Genomic DNA, 16,086 nt, shown 5'->3' on the forward strand with positions numbered 1-16,086 from the left:
TTTATAATTGAGTTACTTCTCTTATTCCATGCATATTGAAGCAGTAATTAAGCTATGATATGAAATCCAAAATATTGTGTGCTCAATTCATCAATTTTTGTTCAGTCTGGCAGTTCCTGTTCCAATTCCACTGGCATTGTTGCACTGAAATATCTCCCAATACATCATGCCAAGTTTATGCATGATGTAATTTGTGAGAGCAGCTAGGGATTTGTTTACAAAAAACAAATGTTCCTTTAATCTTTGAAACAAAATTAGACTTGTCTTACATCACAGAACAAAGATAGCTGAATGAATACAACACTTTTAATAAATCAGTAATTACCTTGTGGAGTGCCAGTTGGCTCATTTATCCTGACCTTTGAAAACAACATCCACCACATAGGTTTTAATATGTGTTCTTCTGGACTGTGGAGATTTGTGTGTGTTATTTATACCACAGCAAATCCCATGGAAAAGTTCATGGAAAAGAATTGTGACCTTTTTGTCCTTTCCCAGCAGAGATAATTGCAAGTTAAGTAAACTACCTCCTCAAGAAATTTGCAGGCTCTGCCTTTGGGTGCCACTGTGCACAAAGCAGCAAACACCACGTGCAAGTTCAGAGTGCCATCATTAGAACCATAAAACCTCCCTTAGTTTTCCTTTCACATGGAATCATCCCTGCAATGAGAGCACAGGGCACCTGACCCCGTGCAGGGTGGGTTTGGGTTGATGGAGGTCTGAATAAACAAATTTCTGCAGCTGGACTGAAATTATCTGGTGGGTACAGACACCAGCAAAGGGCTGCTCCCATCCTGCCCTGGAGTTTTGCTCCAGGAATCTTCCAGATCTGATTATTATGCTCTTCCCATCCTTTTTAAGGGGAGAACAGCAGATGACTTCATGTACTTCACATCTCTCAGCAGTCTTTTTTCCCAAAATCTCCTTGACATTCAGATTTCAGGAGAAATATAGAATTACCAAATGGTTTGGGTTGGAAGTGACCTCAAAGCCCATCCTGTTCCACACCTGCCATGGCAGGGACACCTTCCACATTGCTCCAAGCCCTGTCCATCCTGGCCTTGGACACTTCCAGGAATCCAGGGACAGCCACAGCTGTTCTGGGCACCCTGTGCCAGGGCTTCCCCACCCTTACAGGGAAGAATTTCTTCTCAATATCTAATCTAAACCTGCTCTCTTTTGCCCTTTTACTGCTCAGGTCTTTCACGTTTTCAGTTCTTTTGTCACTTTTCCTGTCCTCTCTTGCTTCCTCCAGCAGCAGGCACCCATCTGATGGCCCCCACTATTGCAGAGACACTTGGGATCTCAGCCACGTTTCAACATTTTCTGAGTTTGGAGTTCCAGCCACAGAGAACGAAGTAGTTATTACAGAGGAAGAGATGGACAATAGAATAGCTTTCATTAAAAAAAAAAAAAGCCAAAGCAAACCCCATTTTTCCACTGAAAAAACATATACCAATTTTTTTTTTTAAAGGTGGTTTTCATTGACTAATAATATAATAAATATAATACAATCACATTATATCCTATTAATTTCTGTAAATTCGATGGAAGAATTTTCTATGTATATTTATTTACAGGAATCCTCTCTGTTAACTAGAGTTCCTCTGGTAATGAGAGAAACCCTACACAATTTATACCCAAGTGGTACACCAGAATTTCATTTCATAACCGATAACCCTCCGATATATTATGCATGCTTTGTTATGCCTTATAAATGCACTGCAGTTATAGAATATATTCATTTCCAGTGTTCTTTCATAGAGTGCTTTGCTGCTAGGCTGTGATTCTGGCACGTCATTCAGACAAAATTTCTTGATAGACTTTCACCCTTCCGAGCCCATTTCGCAGCTTTCCCCTTCCACACCCCCAAACCCAACACCCACAGCACAGGAACCCAGGTTTGAGCAAGTGGCAGCTTTTACAGACACCAGATTTGGTCTGAAGTCTGCAAAACTGAGGGGTTTTTTTCCCTGTTTCTCCAGTAACTGTTGGATCACACACTAAACACAGATTGTTGGTTTACATATATATATATGTGTGTGTGTGTCTGTGTCTGTGTGTGTATGTATATATGTATGTATATGATTTAGGGTCCCAGCAGCCACTGGAGAATCAGCACTGCAAGGCCACCCTCAAACTTCTGTGTACCCTCCTAATCTTCATCTCACAGCCTGGCACTTCTCCTTCTGCATTTCGACTCGTTCATTTACTTTATTAATGAATTATTATTCCTGAAATATTTCCATTGCATGGAGATAAAATTCTTTGATGGCACACAAGTCCCCAGCTCTGGTCTGAAACGTGTCTGTGAATATTTATAAGTAGTTTCCTATTGTCTTTCCAAATATGTATAAATATGTTGCATTTCATTGGCATTTCATTAAATATATAACAATAAGCTTAAGCTCTCACTAGGTTATCTGAAGCCATTCAAAGAGGGTGTAAATAACATTGCTTCATTGCACAAATATTTTAGCAGCCTGCTCTCAGCCTTGTTCTGCAGGGAAGGGTGGATTCAGTTCCAAAATTCAGTAACAAATAGCAGCAACCTACAAAAGAACCCCAGACAGGTCGGGAGGGGGGTCCTCAGTCACCTGCATTCACATCAGCTCCCTGAACGTTGGATTTCCTGTTCTCATCAGCCTCATTAGCACTCATTAGTGGCAGCAGGTTGCTCTCAAATGCCCCACTCTCTTTGCAGAGAGGTTATGTCAACCACCAATAAACTCACACACATAAAAACTATCAGTAAAGCTGGCAGTTTGATGCTTGCCTTGGACATATTTGGCCGTGCAAGAATTCAGGAAATTCCAAGAAAAAATGTAAGACTGTGTTCTAGCACTCTGGAAGGTCATAGAATACTCCATGCACTTTAGGGGAGACAAGTTTATCATACATGATTTATTTTATCATTTCATGTCCTTTCTCTCTGCCACAGACATCTGCAAAAATCTGTTTTGTTGAGGCTTGCTCTGCCTTTCCTTTGCAGAAACCAAGTTTCCTGATAGATAACGTTGGGACAATGCTGAGGGTTCTGTTAGAATATCAGCTATGATCCATGACTTTCAGAGAAAAAGTGTCAAACTTCCGTCATGCCTGAGTTCAGCGGAATGTGGAATAATTACAGCTTTGAAAAAGCCTACCACACTTTTTGAGTAGAGGATTATCAAATGAGAACAGGGCTGAGAGCCAGCTGCCAGCACGACTGGCCTGGGACCCTCTGGCATCTCCTGAAGGAGTGCCACCAGAGGCCTCTCAGCCTGCCAGCTTCATGCTGGCTTCATTTTTGTATTTCCCAAAATCCCAGACTTGGAAAAGATCTCAAAAGTTGAACTGTGAGGGGCTAAGAAACATTTTGATTTCTTTTCCTTGTCGTTGCTGCTGACATCCTCCCAACAGAAAATGGTTGTGCAAATTCTACAGCTCTCCTTAAACTCTGGGTGCTTTATCTGTGTGCCTGGCTAACAAATCAGAGAGTTTTAGCTCTGAACAGCTGGGCACACTTTACAGGCGCTCAGATGGACCTGGGAATGGACTCAGGGACGGGAAGATGCACATCCGCTCACCATGAAGGTGCTGCCCATGAGGAATCCTGCTCCTGCTTCAGCTGTGGAAGCCCCTCAGCCTCCTGTCTAAGCAGCAGTCATCTCCAGAGGTGCAAGGAAAGGGACATGGAAAAATGACAGAGCTGCAGCTGTTGACACTCCCAATCTGAACAGCACTGAGGGATAGAAACTCCTTGGCAAAATCTAAGCTTTTCTGTGTGAAATCTGCTCTTTAAAGGACCAACTCCATTCAGCTCAAAGTCAGGAGTGTGCTCGAGGACCTTCTGGCAGCACCTCACGTAATTTTATAACGCTATAATTTCTTTTCATAGTACCTGAGAAACCCATTCTTCAAGTTGTACAACTGGAGAAAGAAATGTCAGGCCCAAACTCCTGCAATTCAGTGTTAAAGTTCAGCAGGGCAGAAGAGACAGAGGGCAACATCCAAGGAAACACAGCAAGAATAACTCATCCTCTAAGTAAATAAAATTGCAGGTGGCAAACTGGTATGGCAAGGAGATGATTTACCTGTAGAAATCGAGAAAGTGAGAAGCAGAGCTGGGATTAAACAAACCTTGGGAGTTCCTGCTTTTCAGGCCATTAGCCACCAGCACCTCTCCTGGTCATGTTGTTACGAGCACACATCGTGTTTATGTCATTTTTCCTAATTTACCTAACAGTATGTTGGCTGCTAGGAAATGGCAATGTAAGTGGTTTTTCACTAGTGAGTCTTCCCATGCTGTCGAATTAACTCACCCTTTTTTGCTGGTTCATGCAGATCTTAAAAGGAAATTTTTCATGGATTCTTCGCATCTAATCTGCCCTTTCATATTTAATGGTGCAGCCCACAGCGTTGTTCAGACATGTAATACACACTTAAAAATACCTTACTCTAGCTGCTGAATAGTTTGCAATCAGGAGTTCTGAATGGGAAAAAAAAAAATTAAAATCTTCAATTCTTTCAATTCTGCCAGTGAATTTAAAAAACATTTTAAAAAAACCTGGAGAATATCACAAAAATCAGCATGTTAAAAAAAAGAAATTTAGTATGCTGATGTCTTTTTAATGTTTTCTACAATTAACAAATATTAAGTTAACTCAGCAAGACTGAATTTGAGGCAATTAGAGATACGAGACACCACTTGCCAGACTGAGTGCACTGTGCTTGCATTTTGAACAGGAAAAATGTCCATTTTCCCAGAGCTACGAAAGGTCTGTTATCAAAGTCTGCGAAGCATTGCACTGCAGGAGCATTAGATTGATACTTCTAAAATTGAGTAAGATTGAATTAAAGCAGGGAGTTTGATAGTTTGGACTCCCTGTAGGAAACATCCTGCGTTTCTCTCAGATAGCAATATTCAGCCTGAAATCTTTTGTTTCGGATTTGTATTCTTTAACTTATCAGATTGCTTCTCTACAGCTCCCAGAGTGGCTGCTATCTCAGTCTGTTTGTGAAATACATAACCCTTCAGATGACACTTTCTTTCAGTCCAGTTTTCTCATCCTCCCAGAAAGTGTGTTCCCACCCCTGTAATTCATTCTGCTCCCCACGACATCCCAATAAACTAAGAGAAACTGCATGTCTCATTCAATTCTCTGAGATTTTGTTGTATAAGGAATAGGTGAGCACAGGGTTGCAGTTTTTCCCATTCTAGTTTTTTTTCATCAAAAAAAAGGCAAACTATTTGAAAGATTTTACCCACCTCTGTGCTGTTGCTATTGCCAAAATCCCCATCAGAGCAAGAATCTCTCACAGGGAGTTTGAACTTTCCTTTAATCTAATCCATTTAGAAAATGACTCACAATCTATCGAATAAAGTGGAGAAAATTGATATCTTTTCATTAAGCTGACAAAGTCTTTTTCACTTCTGACATCCATGAAATGCGTTTGCTATTTAAAATTTATTTATATCAATCTTCGTTGGTGGAAACGAGATTAAAACAGAATGCTCTGTACTTACAGGGAAAACTTTCCCGTCCTGCAATGAGTGTCATACTGGTTTTGAAAATGAGCTCCTCATTCCTTGCAGTAACACGACACCTATGATCAGGAGGAACCACAATCTAATATCTCCATTCCTTTGTATTCTATTTCTATATAAACAAAAGGTGTGTACTTTATCACAGGCAAAAAGAGAGCTGCTGTGGCTTTATAATGGCAACTGCAGAAGCAATCTGGGAACATTTTAATACATAGCATGTTCCCTCTAAACTGTTGAAAAATGCATGATGATACTTTGCCCTGTTTTCATCTTTCAGGTTATTCCATAAACATGAATTAAAGTTATCTATTGCTCTGTGAGGATGGTCTTATTGTTACATTGTTAAGTATAATGTCTTTATACTTTTTGCCTTATGGACTCTGTCATATTGTTAAAGCAATTTCCTAAATTCCAATGCAGAAAAGTTAAGGAGGATTTTATCTGCAAAACAAATGAAAAATTTGCATTTTCTCTGCAGACAGGAGTAGCAAAAACGACAGAAACAGTTGCCTGTGAGTGTCTGGGCTGTGTGTGCACATTTTCTCTGCCCATGTCCTGTTAATCCCCTGTAAAACAGCTTTGAGGAACTGAGTAGTTTCGGTTTAATGCAAGAACTTGAAGACTGAGAAATGAGAAACGTAATAAATGCAGGAGGTGCAACAGGCACCTTTAAACAAATGGATTGTGTATTTTTTTCCAAACTTTGTTTGACTTAAGAGGAATATGATTGAACAATTAGTTTCCATGTTGGTTTGATCTATTAGGTGCAGATATATGAAGGTGTTCAGTGTGTTCCTACTGCCCCTTAATAGAATACTTTGATACTGAAATTCAAGGGGGAATTTTTCCCCAGCCAACTGCCTTCATGCATCAAAGCTTTGTGCTCCAGATGATGCACAAGAGCAAATCAGAGCACGGTCAGGACCCTTGTGCAACCTCCAAAGGGTCTTGTGAACTTTGAAGGCTGAATCCAAGCTTAGCTGGCAGTTCCCTGCAGCCACCTAAGGCTTTGGGCATTATTTTTAGGAACAAATATTTTTTAAAATGCAATAGAATTGTGTAAACATGAGAAAAAGAGCTATTCTATTGGTTTTTTCCCTGTATCCTAACTGATCTTCAGATTTCTTATTTGCAGTTTATTTGTCTGGAGCCCATGATTTGCAAATGCCATTTCAACCAAATGCTTTTTGTGCGTGCTAATCCATGCAGACTAAATATATCAGAAGTTAAATATTTTGATCAAAATTATTCTGTGGCTTTGCAAACAAAGATTTTTAAAAAGCGTGAATTGGGTTAAAAAAGAAACCCCGAGAATCTCCTGAAGAAAGTTCCTTCTTTCCCCAGCTCCATTGGTGAAATATTAAGAGTTAAATATTCTTATAGAAGAGGCATTTTCTTGAAAACAGTCCAGATGTAAACAATCCCTTATTTAACCTAGAAGGTGATGGGGGAAGAAAAAACAAAGGCACTGAAACAAAACACAAGCAAAGCAGGAGTAGTCAGGGTTCTTCTGCTCCACGTCCTTTTCCTTTCCCCATGGCAGAGGGATCTGTCTCGGTCAATTCAGCCTTGCACAAAGAAACTCTTGTGCTTCGTGTACTCCCCAGCCAGTGAGAGGAGCACTCCAGAGTGCTACAGGTGTCTAATTCAGCATGATGTGAGCTCTCACAGCCTGTGCTGCCCGGTGATTAACAGGAATCTCTAATTCTCACCCAGAATGAGTGGCTCGGGTCACTGAGAAGCTCTGGGAGTCCTTGAATAGAAACCACCCTGAGGGGGAGCATCTTAATTTGAGCAATTCCCTCTCTCACCCGACTGCTTCAGCTCGTCTCAAAGTGAGATAAGCTAAACACAGAGAATCGTGTTTCCCTGGGGAAGGTTTCTCCCCTCCTCCTACAGGTGGGCCCAATCTCAAATGCTGCTAACTGTGATTCATTTTAAAGATTTTTCCTCCCCTCTTTGAACAGAGCTGGAGGTGTAAAACTTTGAAAAATCAAGGAGAACTCAAAGGATCAGCGGTACCCAAGAAAGACAACTGGTCCTAAAGATTAAAAGGCTCTTAATAGAAGAGAAAGCCTATAAACACAAGGTTCAAAGAAAGTAATTTTCTTTGGGTGTCAGATGCCCCTGCCACGGTTGTGGGGCTGAGGGCTAGACCACAGTGAGCTTTGTAGTGCTTCAGACTTATAAAGGATTTTGCCTACTTACATATTAGAGACAAAAATTTGCAAATTTCATCTGCAAATGTTCCCCATTAGTTTCCCCCACTATAAAAGGAGCCTGGTCTACAGCCCAGGTGAGTGCGCTCACTGCTGAACACTTTGGTGTAATTGCACTGTGATCATAAATCAATAAAAATAGATATGTATATACTAAAACCTACACACCACTCACTACATGGATCAGTTGCCATTAAGGTTCAGCACTGACTTTGCATTTGATTATTTTTCAAGGTCAAGGTCTAGATACTTGGGCTGCATTGAACAGCATTAAGAAGTAGTGAGATCATTTTAATTGCTATGAACAACATTGCTTCTCCGTGCTGCCTCTCAGTCTGCATTCACCTCATATCTCTGTTTTACACTGTAAACTCTCCAGGCCAGGGCATTCAGGTTTGTGGGATTTAGTACCTCTCACCACAGGATCCTTCTCCGTGGTTATTTAATGCTCCTAGTAAATAATTATGATCACTTCTGATTCCACATCACAGGATTCTTCTCACACATCCTGAGGATGCTCTGCTCTGATGATTGCTGTGAAGGCCAGCATTTAGCTGGTTTTTCAGTTTGCCCACTGCAAGGTCTATTACAGAGCACAGATTCAGCCCTCACGCCTTTTCATGCATAGCAAAGAGGGAGATCTTTTTTCTCCTCTGTTAACAGCATTAATGATACCCTTCTGAAAAAGGTGTGTGAATAGCATCATTAAACTGCCTTGCCAGCACAGGTGTAAAGGACTGCTTTTGTGTCTTGTCTATATGGAGAAATGATACATTATATGATAAAAATCAGATGCAAGCTGTAGGAAAAAAAAAACAGGAAAGACAACACCGAGACCTATATGATCATTGTAGGGCCTCTCAAACTGAACTATTCTATTCAATTTCATATTCAAGAATTTAATTATAAGCTCTGTGAATGTCCTTAAATCACTTCATGCACAAGAGGGCATTTTCCAGAGCTGAATGGCAGTCAGCTGGTGTGTGTGTATATATATATATTAATATATATGTATAAGGTAGGCAGCTGCTTCAAAGGTATTTTGTGGGCTTGAAGCGGCCATGAGGGATGATATGAATGGGTTAAGCATCTCTCTTTGAGTGACTGTGCAGAAAGCTTTGACAGGCTTCCTGAGTGCAACCATGAAATGAATTCCTGCCAGAGAAAGCAAACCACAGAAAGAGCCACTCATGAGCCAACTCGTCACAGTTGCAAGGTTAGCTAAAGTTTATCAAAATCCCCAGACAAAAAACGTCATTAAGATACAGTTAAGGATACAGTCAGATACCAATTCCCAGGCAAGGAACTTCATTAAGGTACGTTCAAGGTTGTAAACATATGCAGCAATTAAAATCAAACAACTGGGTACAAACACTGCCATTATTTACAATGTTAAATATTTGGAAATTAAAAGTTACTTTTAGAGATAATATGGTTTCTATAAAATTCATAATCGTGTTTCAACAAACAGCTTCTGCTGCTGTTCAGTGTTACCTTACCCTCTGTTTCTAGTTGTGGTGCTCCCTGTGATGGCATACTGGGAAAACTGAAAGTCTCCATGAGTTCAAATAATTCTGGACAGATTTGTGGTTAAAAAAATCCAGCTGTAGGTCCTGAAAGCAAAGCAGACATATGTGGAGTACACTGAACCAGAAGTCCTGAAGACCTGGAGAATACTCTGAGGGAAATCTCTTCAGACTTCCCTTGCAGATTGGCACTCAGGGAGGGGGCTGTGAGGCTGCATGGTCCTTTGGTCTGCAGCAGAATCGCTGCATTCCCTGCAGCCACAGCACGGGAGCAGAGCAGATCTCCTGTGTGAGGAGGCTGTGGTGAGCAGTCTCAGGCACTATAGGATGCCAAACAAGAACTTAAATATGAAATCCTTACAACTAAATTCCGTTTGAAGGGACACTTTGCCTTTTAACTGCAGCGTTAGACCCTTGAGATATTATTTAATTAGATGTGGTCATTGTGACATAGTTGTGAACGTTGTCTTTTCTCTTTTAGCTTCTATAGTGATTGGGAAATGGTGGTGTGAGATGGAGCCCTGCCTAGAAGGAGAGGAATGTAAGACATTGCCTGATAATTCTGGATGGATGTGTGCGACTGGCAATAAAATCAAGACCACCAGAGTAAGTCTCCTTTCTGTCTGCACCCAGGAGGTCTTAATAGGAAAGGGAATCACTAATGACTGCTCACCCATGTTTTTCCATCACCATGCCTGCTGCAAAAGTATTAAAGAACCACTGTCATGATCACCCAGTGCTTCTGGCCATAATTTGGTGAGAATTCAGATGAAACAGGTTGTTCAGCTGGGTCCAGGCTTGATAATCAGCAGGTTGGAGCTGCTGAATTGCCAGGTCACTTTCCCACAGACACTGTCACCTCAAAATACCTTGACTCTTTAACCAAAATACCTTGACTCTTTAACCAAAATACCATCACTGAGTCCCTTTCTGGTAGCTAAAGGGATGAACATTAGCTCAGAGGGATCTGCTGGATCCTATAACCATCCTATAGGCTGGTCCAGGCCACATCTGGATTAGCAGCTGTACAAGTGCTCTGCAGCAGAGGACTCCACTCTCTGTTTGCACTGCAGGCCTCATTTCAGAGCAGCTCCAACCCCATGAACTCATTAGTGACAAGCTCTCGAGATGCTGCAGGTTCAGGTAACGCGGGCCAACAGGTGACAACAGCTTTCACAACACCATGCCAGGAAAAGGCAGAGAGAGGGCTGCAAAGAGAGAGTGTGAATGAGCTGCCTAAACCCCCACTAGGAGATTACCTTGGGAATAAAAGTGTTTTTCAGGAACAACTCTAGCTTTTCTTTTGCATTGTACAACTGTTTCACAACCATTGTCTTAAAGCTGTCACCTATACCTGTATTCAACGATTTTAATCAGCTAATTTTTATACCACAATTTTTTTTTTCCCAAGAAAATTACATGGTTGTCAATGCAAAATGATTTTATAAATATATACAATTTCATTTTCTGTGATTCGGAAAATGGCTTTGGAAACCCTGCTAAGTGAAAAAGAGCAAATTTTCAAGAATTTTTCCCCTCTTTGATAGGAAATTCTACATACTCATGCCCAGCTGCTAATTCACAGGAATGTGCAGCGTAGTGCTGTGATTTCCTGACTTATTCCTTTCTCTCCAATCCTAACTCCAGTAATTTTTCCTGTCTTCTAGGCCTTCTGTTGGAGGAGGAGATTTTACCCTAACTGATCTCCATGCCACCTGAATCCTTTTCTTTCCCTCCATAGGCCCTACCCCAGGATGAATCATTTACGTTGCAACCCACATTCTGGACAATTTCAACACATTAAATTATCAGGAGACCGACTGACTTAGGAGGTTATCTTTGTAGGGAGCAGTAATTGGCCCCCCAAAACAAGATCCATATGATCTCTGTGTCACCTACAAGAGAAAAGGAGGAAGGATGGAGGGAGCTGGGATTCAGTTTGACTCAGTTTCTTTCTGCGGTGTTGTTCCTGCAAATCTCTCAGCCCATAGCTTATCTCTCCCCACTACAGCACCACTGGAAGGCTGTTTCCTAATCAATGTGCCTTGAAGGGAAATTAAAAAATCCCAGACCACAGACTCGCTTTCCAGTGAGGAAAGTGGAGAGTTAAAATGGATGAAAGCGATGTAGAAGGACTAAGAAGCAACATGAAGTATTTTATACAATAATTCAGCCCTTCTGCAGTCTGTCTACAAGTTACATAATTGAGGAATTGCATTTTCTTTCTTCAGTGATGCTGTCCCTCTCTTAAGTCCCCCAATCCTCATCATATAAACTAGTTCTAGGCGATAGAAGTGATCTCTAGAAATTTAGCAGCCTCATTAATATGCAGATATATGGTCCAATCTATTCAGTATGCATTATTGTATTTCATTTGAATTAAATACTTGCAGAGTGAGTGCTCATAACTGAAAAAAATATTTCTTCATTTACCCACAGGAGTTATTTTAATTAGCTTGTGAGGGGAGTACCTTATGGTGCTGCTTCCAGTAGAATTTTGCTTTGTTGCTCTAAAATATCATTACAGGACCCAATTGACAAAGGCAACATGACATGATGTGCTCCCCAACTGTCTCTTGCATTTTCTAAGGAAAAATTCTACTTTAGTCCCTGAAACTTTGCTCAAATCTGTACTACTGTGTCAAGTCTAGCAACATAAATATAAAATAATGGAAGCAAGCAGATCCTGAAACAGGCTTGCTTCTTTCTTTCTTTCTTTCTTTCTTTCTTTCTTTCTTTCTTTCTTTCTTTCTTTCTTTCTTTCTTTCTTTCTTTCTTTCTTTCTTTCTCTCTTTCTTTCTTTCTTTCTTTCTTTCTTTCTTTCTTTCTTTCTTTCTTTCTTTCTTTCTTTCTTTCTTTTTCTTTCTTTCTTTCTTTCTTTCTTTCTTTTTCTTTCTTTCTTTCTTTCTTTCTTTCTTTCTTTCTTTCATTCTTTTTTTCCTTCTTTGTTTTGCCATTTCAGACAGCAGCAGAGAACGAGATTACAATGTAATCTGCCCTGACCACAGTCCAGGTTCCAAGACTGGGCCATGTGTGTCTAATTTGAGTAGTTAAGGAAGTTAAGAAAGCAGAAGAAACAAGACACATCAGCCAAGATCCCAGATCTCTCTGTGGTGATTAGACAGAAAGCTGCAGCAAGTCTCCATAGGCTGCGTACTGTAAACTGTTTTAATGAAGGCTTTTCCTTACACTAAATAGATTTACGTTAGGCAACTGCTGTCCTGACAAGGAAAACATTCACATTTATGACTCTTGGGATTAAGATACCCATTAGTACACTCATCAGGCCCACAGTAAACCACATAGAAGCATATATATACACAATATATCTCATTTTTTAGAGTCGTGCAGAACTTCATGGTTGGGTGTCAGATGTGATTAAAACTGACCAGTGTCAGAAGGAGGTGGACAACAGACAAGCACAAGGGCACAGCACAAGGGAGAATGGCTTCAGTCTGACAGACAGGAGGTTTAGATTGGATATTAGGAAGGAATTCTTCCCTGTGAGGGTGCTGAGGCCCTGGCACAGGGTGCCCGGAGAAGCTGTGGCTGCCCCTGGATCCCTGGAGGCGTCCAAGGCCACGTTGGACAGAGCAGCCCAGGATAGTGGAAGGTGTCTCTGCCAAACCAAGTCATTCTATGATTCTGCAATGTCCAGCACCACCAGCCCAGGTGGTTAATCCACATCCAATATCTCCCAAGGCAGAGGCAGGATCTAGCTCAGGATCTGTCTCTTGCGTATTTTTATACCCCTGCAGCGCTAAAAGACACCCCCCCTCTAGTATTGCATTTAAACCCAGCTGTATCAATCAGCTATATCCTACAGAACCTGTGTCTTTCTTTTCCAAAAGATTATATTTAAAAAATAACATATAATGCACAACTGACTCTCCCGTTTTCCCACTGCAGATCCACCCAAGGACTTAACAGAGCGCCCGCACCTGCACGGAGACAGTGAAAGCCCTGCTGATTTATGAGGACAGAGTATTGAAAGTTTAAAACCATCTCAGCATTTACAAGCCAAATGGATTTCTTATTTGCACTTTGACTGTTTACCAGAAAACAACAGTGGCTTTACTCTGTGAAAGAAAGGATTCGGTGGAAATAATGGCCCTGATTTTTTGACAGCTGAAAATAAAAAAAAAAATGAAGAAAGTGGTTCCTTTGGTAAAGTTTCTGAGATTGCAAAGTACAAGCAAGAGTATAAGTTTGGATCTACAATTTACTTTATAGCAGTTAAAGTATATATATATATAGAAATATATATATATTAATATATGATATTTTGAAATAAAAGCCTCACTCTTCAAGAAATTGAATAGTACCACACTTTGCTGCAGCTGCTGTATTTTTTTTTTTTTTTTTTTCCTTTTTTTGCAATGGTCTGGAAGTTCCCTACCTGTTTGAGAGAGAAATGTGGCAGTGAAGAGGCAAAGCAAACCTGCTGTGGTACAAGGACGCCTAAGAGCTACACGAATCCTCCCGATGCAGCATCCAGAGCTTCCTGTTCCCTTCGGCAGAGTTTTGAGGGCATTTGTTGTTCCACTTTGTGTTCTGGAGGCTTTTCCCCTTGTGCAATACTAGCATGCTGGCTTTGCTTCATTAACCATACTTGATTGATATATAACGATGATAATTCTATCCTCCTCCAGGAAAAATATTTTTAGAGCTGTTAGATATTCCATGAAGAAGAGATGGACAACTACTGAGTGAAGTACAGTATGTATTAAAAGTTTATTTGGCAGAGTTTGGTAGACTGTGAGCTCCCTTCTTATTAAAGATGTACTGTACGTACAATGTCTTCAGACTTTGTATAGCTCGTAGAGACTCCAGTAAAAACCCAGTAACCACCTCCAAAGCTTTGTGTTGTTGGCTCACTAATTCTTTGAAACAACAACCAAGCTATTTCTTTCCAGACCAGCACGTGAGGGGGATTTTTCATACAGTTTGGTTTTTCGGGAGCCCATTTCCAATTGGTAAACAGGCACCTCAGCTTAAGCATGCCTCTGTGGACACCTGGCTGTATGCTCTTATCCCACAGCACACAAGGGAGAACTACCTAAATTTAAGTTTCCCTCATTGCAGGCCAGGCTAATTCTCATTGAGAGCATCTGCCACCAGCTAAAAGCATACACAGAAACAATTCCACGGCATAGCAAATGCACAACACTCCGTGGCAGGCACAAACTTGTGGCTGATCCCTGCTTTTGCTTCAGATTAGTTTCCTTTGGTTTATTTTCAATCTGTTTCTTGCTATGGTGAGTCCAGCAGAGCTGAGATGCTCCTCACCAAGGACATGTCCACAGAGACCTTGACCCAGTCCCTGTGAGCAGTCTGAACTCCCATTTCTGGCTGTTCACCAGGCACTCAGGCCCTTGCTGAAGATCAGATCTGAGTGCAAGCCTAGTTCACATTCCCAGGCGTTTTTGTGAGCGGTCCAATTAATTTCAGGGGGTTTATTGGTGTGGAAAAGTGTCGTGCTGTCACGCATAAGTCTGTGCAATCTACCCTTCAGTCTGCCTAATGCTACCAAATCAAAGAGGAATAGGGAATTGTAAAACTAGTTCTGTCCAGTCCAGCTTCATTCCTTTAATATTTCCAATTTCTTTTCAGCCTGCTTACCTGTCTCTCACAGGACGCCTTTGGCCAAGCTGATCACTTTTAATCCAATGCAGAGGAAGTGCTGCACTTCCCATCCTAGTTTTGGTTGAAATTCTCCCACTAAGTTTCTTTCTCCTTCAGGGTAACCACTTCAATCCTGATGCTTCAAGAGGCAGAAATTGTCACTGTGATTACAGCGTAGATTAAAGCAGCTGCATGACGTGTCACGCCATATTCCATGCCGCCTTTCCACGCTGGCCTTTTCTCAGTGCTCGCAGTGGAAATTGATAAGCTGTTTCCAAGTACTTCTATTAGCCCCCTTCAAAAATATGAGTGAAGAGTATCCAGGGAAGAAACAGACTGCCCAGAAAACGGTAGAATCCCTGTCCCTGGAATGCTCAAGGAAAGGCCTCCATGTGGCACTTGGGGACATGGTTTGGTGGTGAAGGTTGGCAGTGTGAGGTTAACAGTCGGACTTGATGATTTTAGAGGTCATTTCCAGCATTAAGGATTCTGGTTCTGTGCACAGAAAGGAGCGTGAGCCTCACCGTCCCTTGTGAGTGATGGTGATCCTTGCACATGGAGACCATCCTCCCTGGGGGCTCAGCTGGACAGGCCAGCTGTTCTCTGGGGACAGCCACCTGCCCAAACCACAGAAGATACCTGAACCCTACTCTGTATTTCAGATGTAGTCTACCATGGCTGTGTGCCCCCAGTGCCATCATCTCTGTTCAGAGGGGAACACCTCCTGCCTGGTTACCCCCAAATGGATTATAAGATCAGCCCCAGGACCAGCTGTCACTGGTAAAGAGAAACTCCTCCAAAATAAACCCCTAGCATTTCTGAATTTTGCTCAAGTCCCAAGATCCCCTCAAGCATTCCTTGTTGCACTAGGGGATAGACCAGCAGGTAAGTCCATTCAAAGCCAGGACATGTTATCAGCCTTTTACCAAGCTGGAACTGAGGTCCACAAAGACCTTTTTGAGACCCACAAAGCTAAATGGCCTCTCACAATCACACTGGGGAGCTGTGGAAAATCCAGCAGATGTTGAAATTTGGTTTCCTTTCTCCCACTCTACTGATACTCTTAGAGGAGCCCCACAAATGTGTGACCTCTTGTACCCTTTGCCAAAGCCCAAGGTATCACCACTGGGAGGTTTTTACCCCACAGCAGAGCAGCTGCCATGGCTCATTCTGTGAGTACATAACG

At 41.6% G+C, this 16,086-nt stretch overlaps 1 protein-coding gene across 3 annotated transcripts in view; it reads left to right on the forward strand.

Annotated features, from left to right (window-relative positions):
• The window catches only part of TAFA1 (TAFA chemokine like family member 1), a 223,554-nt gene extending 209,485 nt beyond the window's left edge, over window positions 1-14,069 (forward strand). For all 3 annotated transcript variants that reach the window (XM_040076558.1, XM_040076559.1, XM_058422255.1), the window contains 2 exons: window positions 9,757-9,881; window positions 13,185-14,069. In XM_040076558.1, coding sequence (XP_039932492.1) covers window positions 9,757-9,881; window positions 13,185-13,202 — 143 coding nt within the window. In that variant the 3' untranslated portion in view covers window positions 13,203-14,069. The remainder of the gene's footprint in view (window positions 1-9,756; window positions 9,882-13,184) is intronic.
• The last annotated feature ends 2,017 nt before the right edge of the window (window positions 14,070-16,086 follow it).

This window comes from Hirundo rustica, chromosome 12 (assembly GCF_015227805.2).
Source record: "Hirundo rustica isolate bHirRus1 chromosome 12, bHirRus1.pri.v3, whole genome shotgun sequence".
In the NCBI taxonomy this organism is placed as follows: Eukaryota; Metazoa; Chordata; class Aves; order Passeriformes; family Hirundinidae; genus Hirundo; species Hirundo rustica.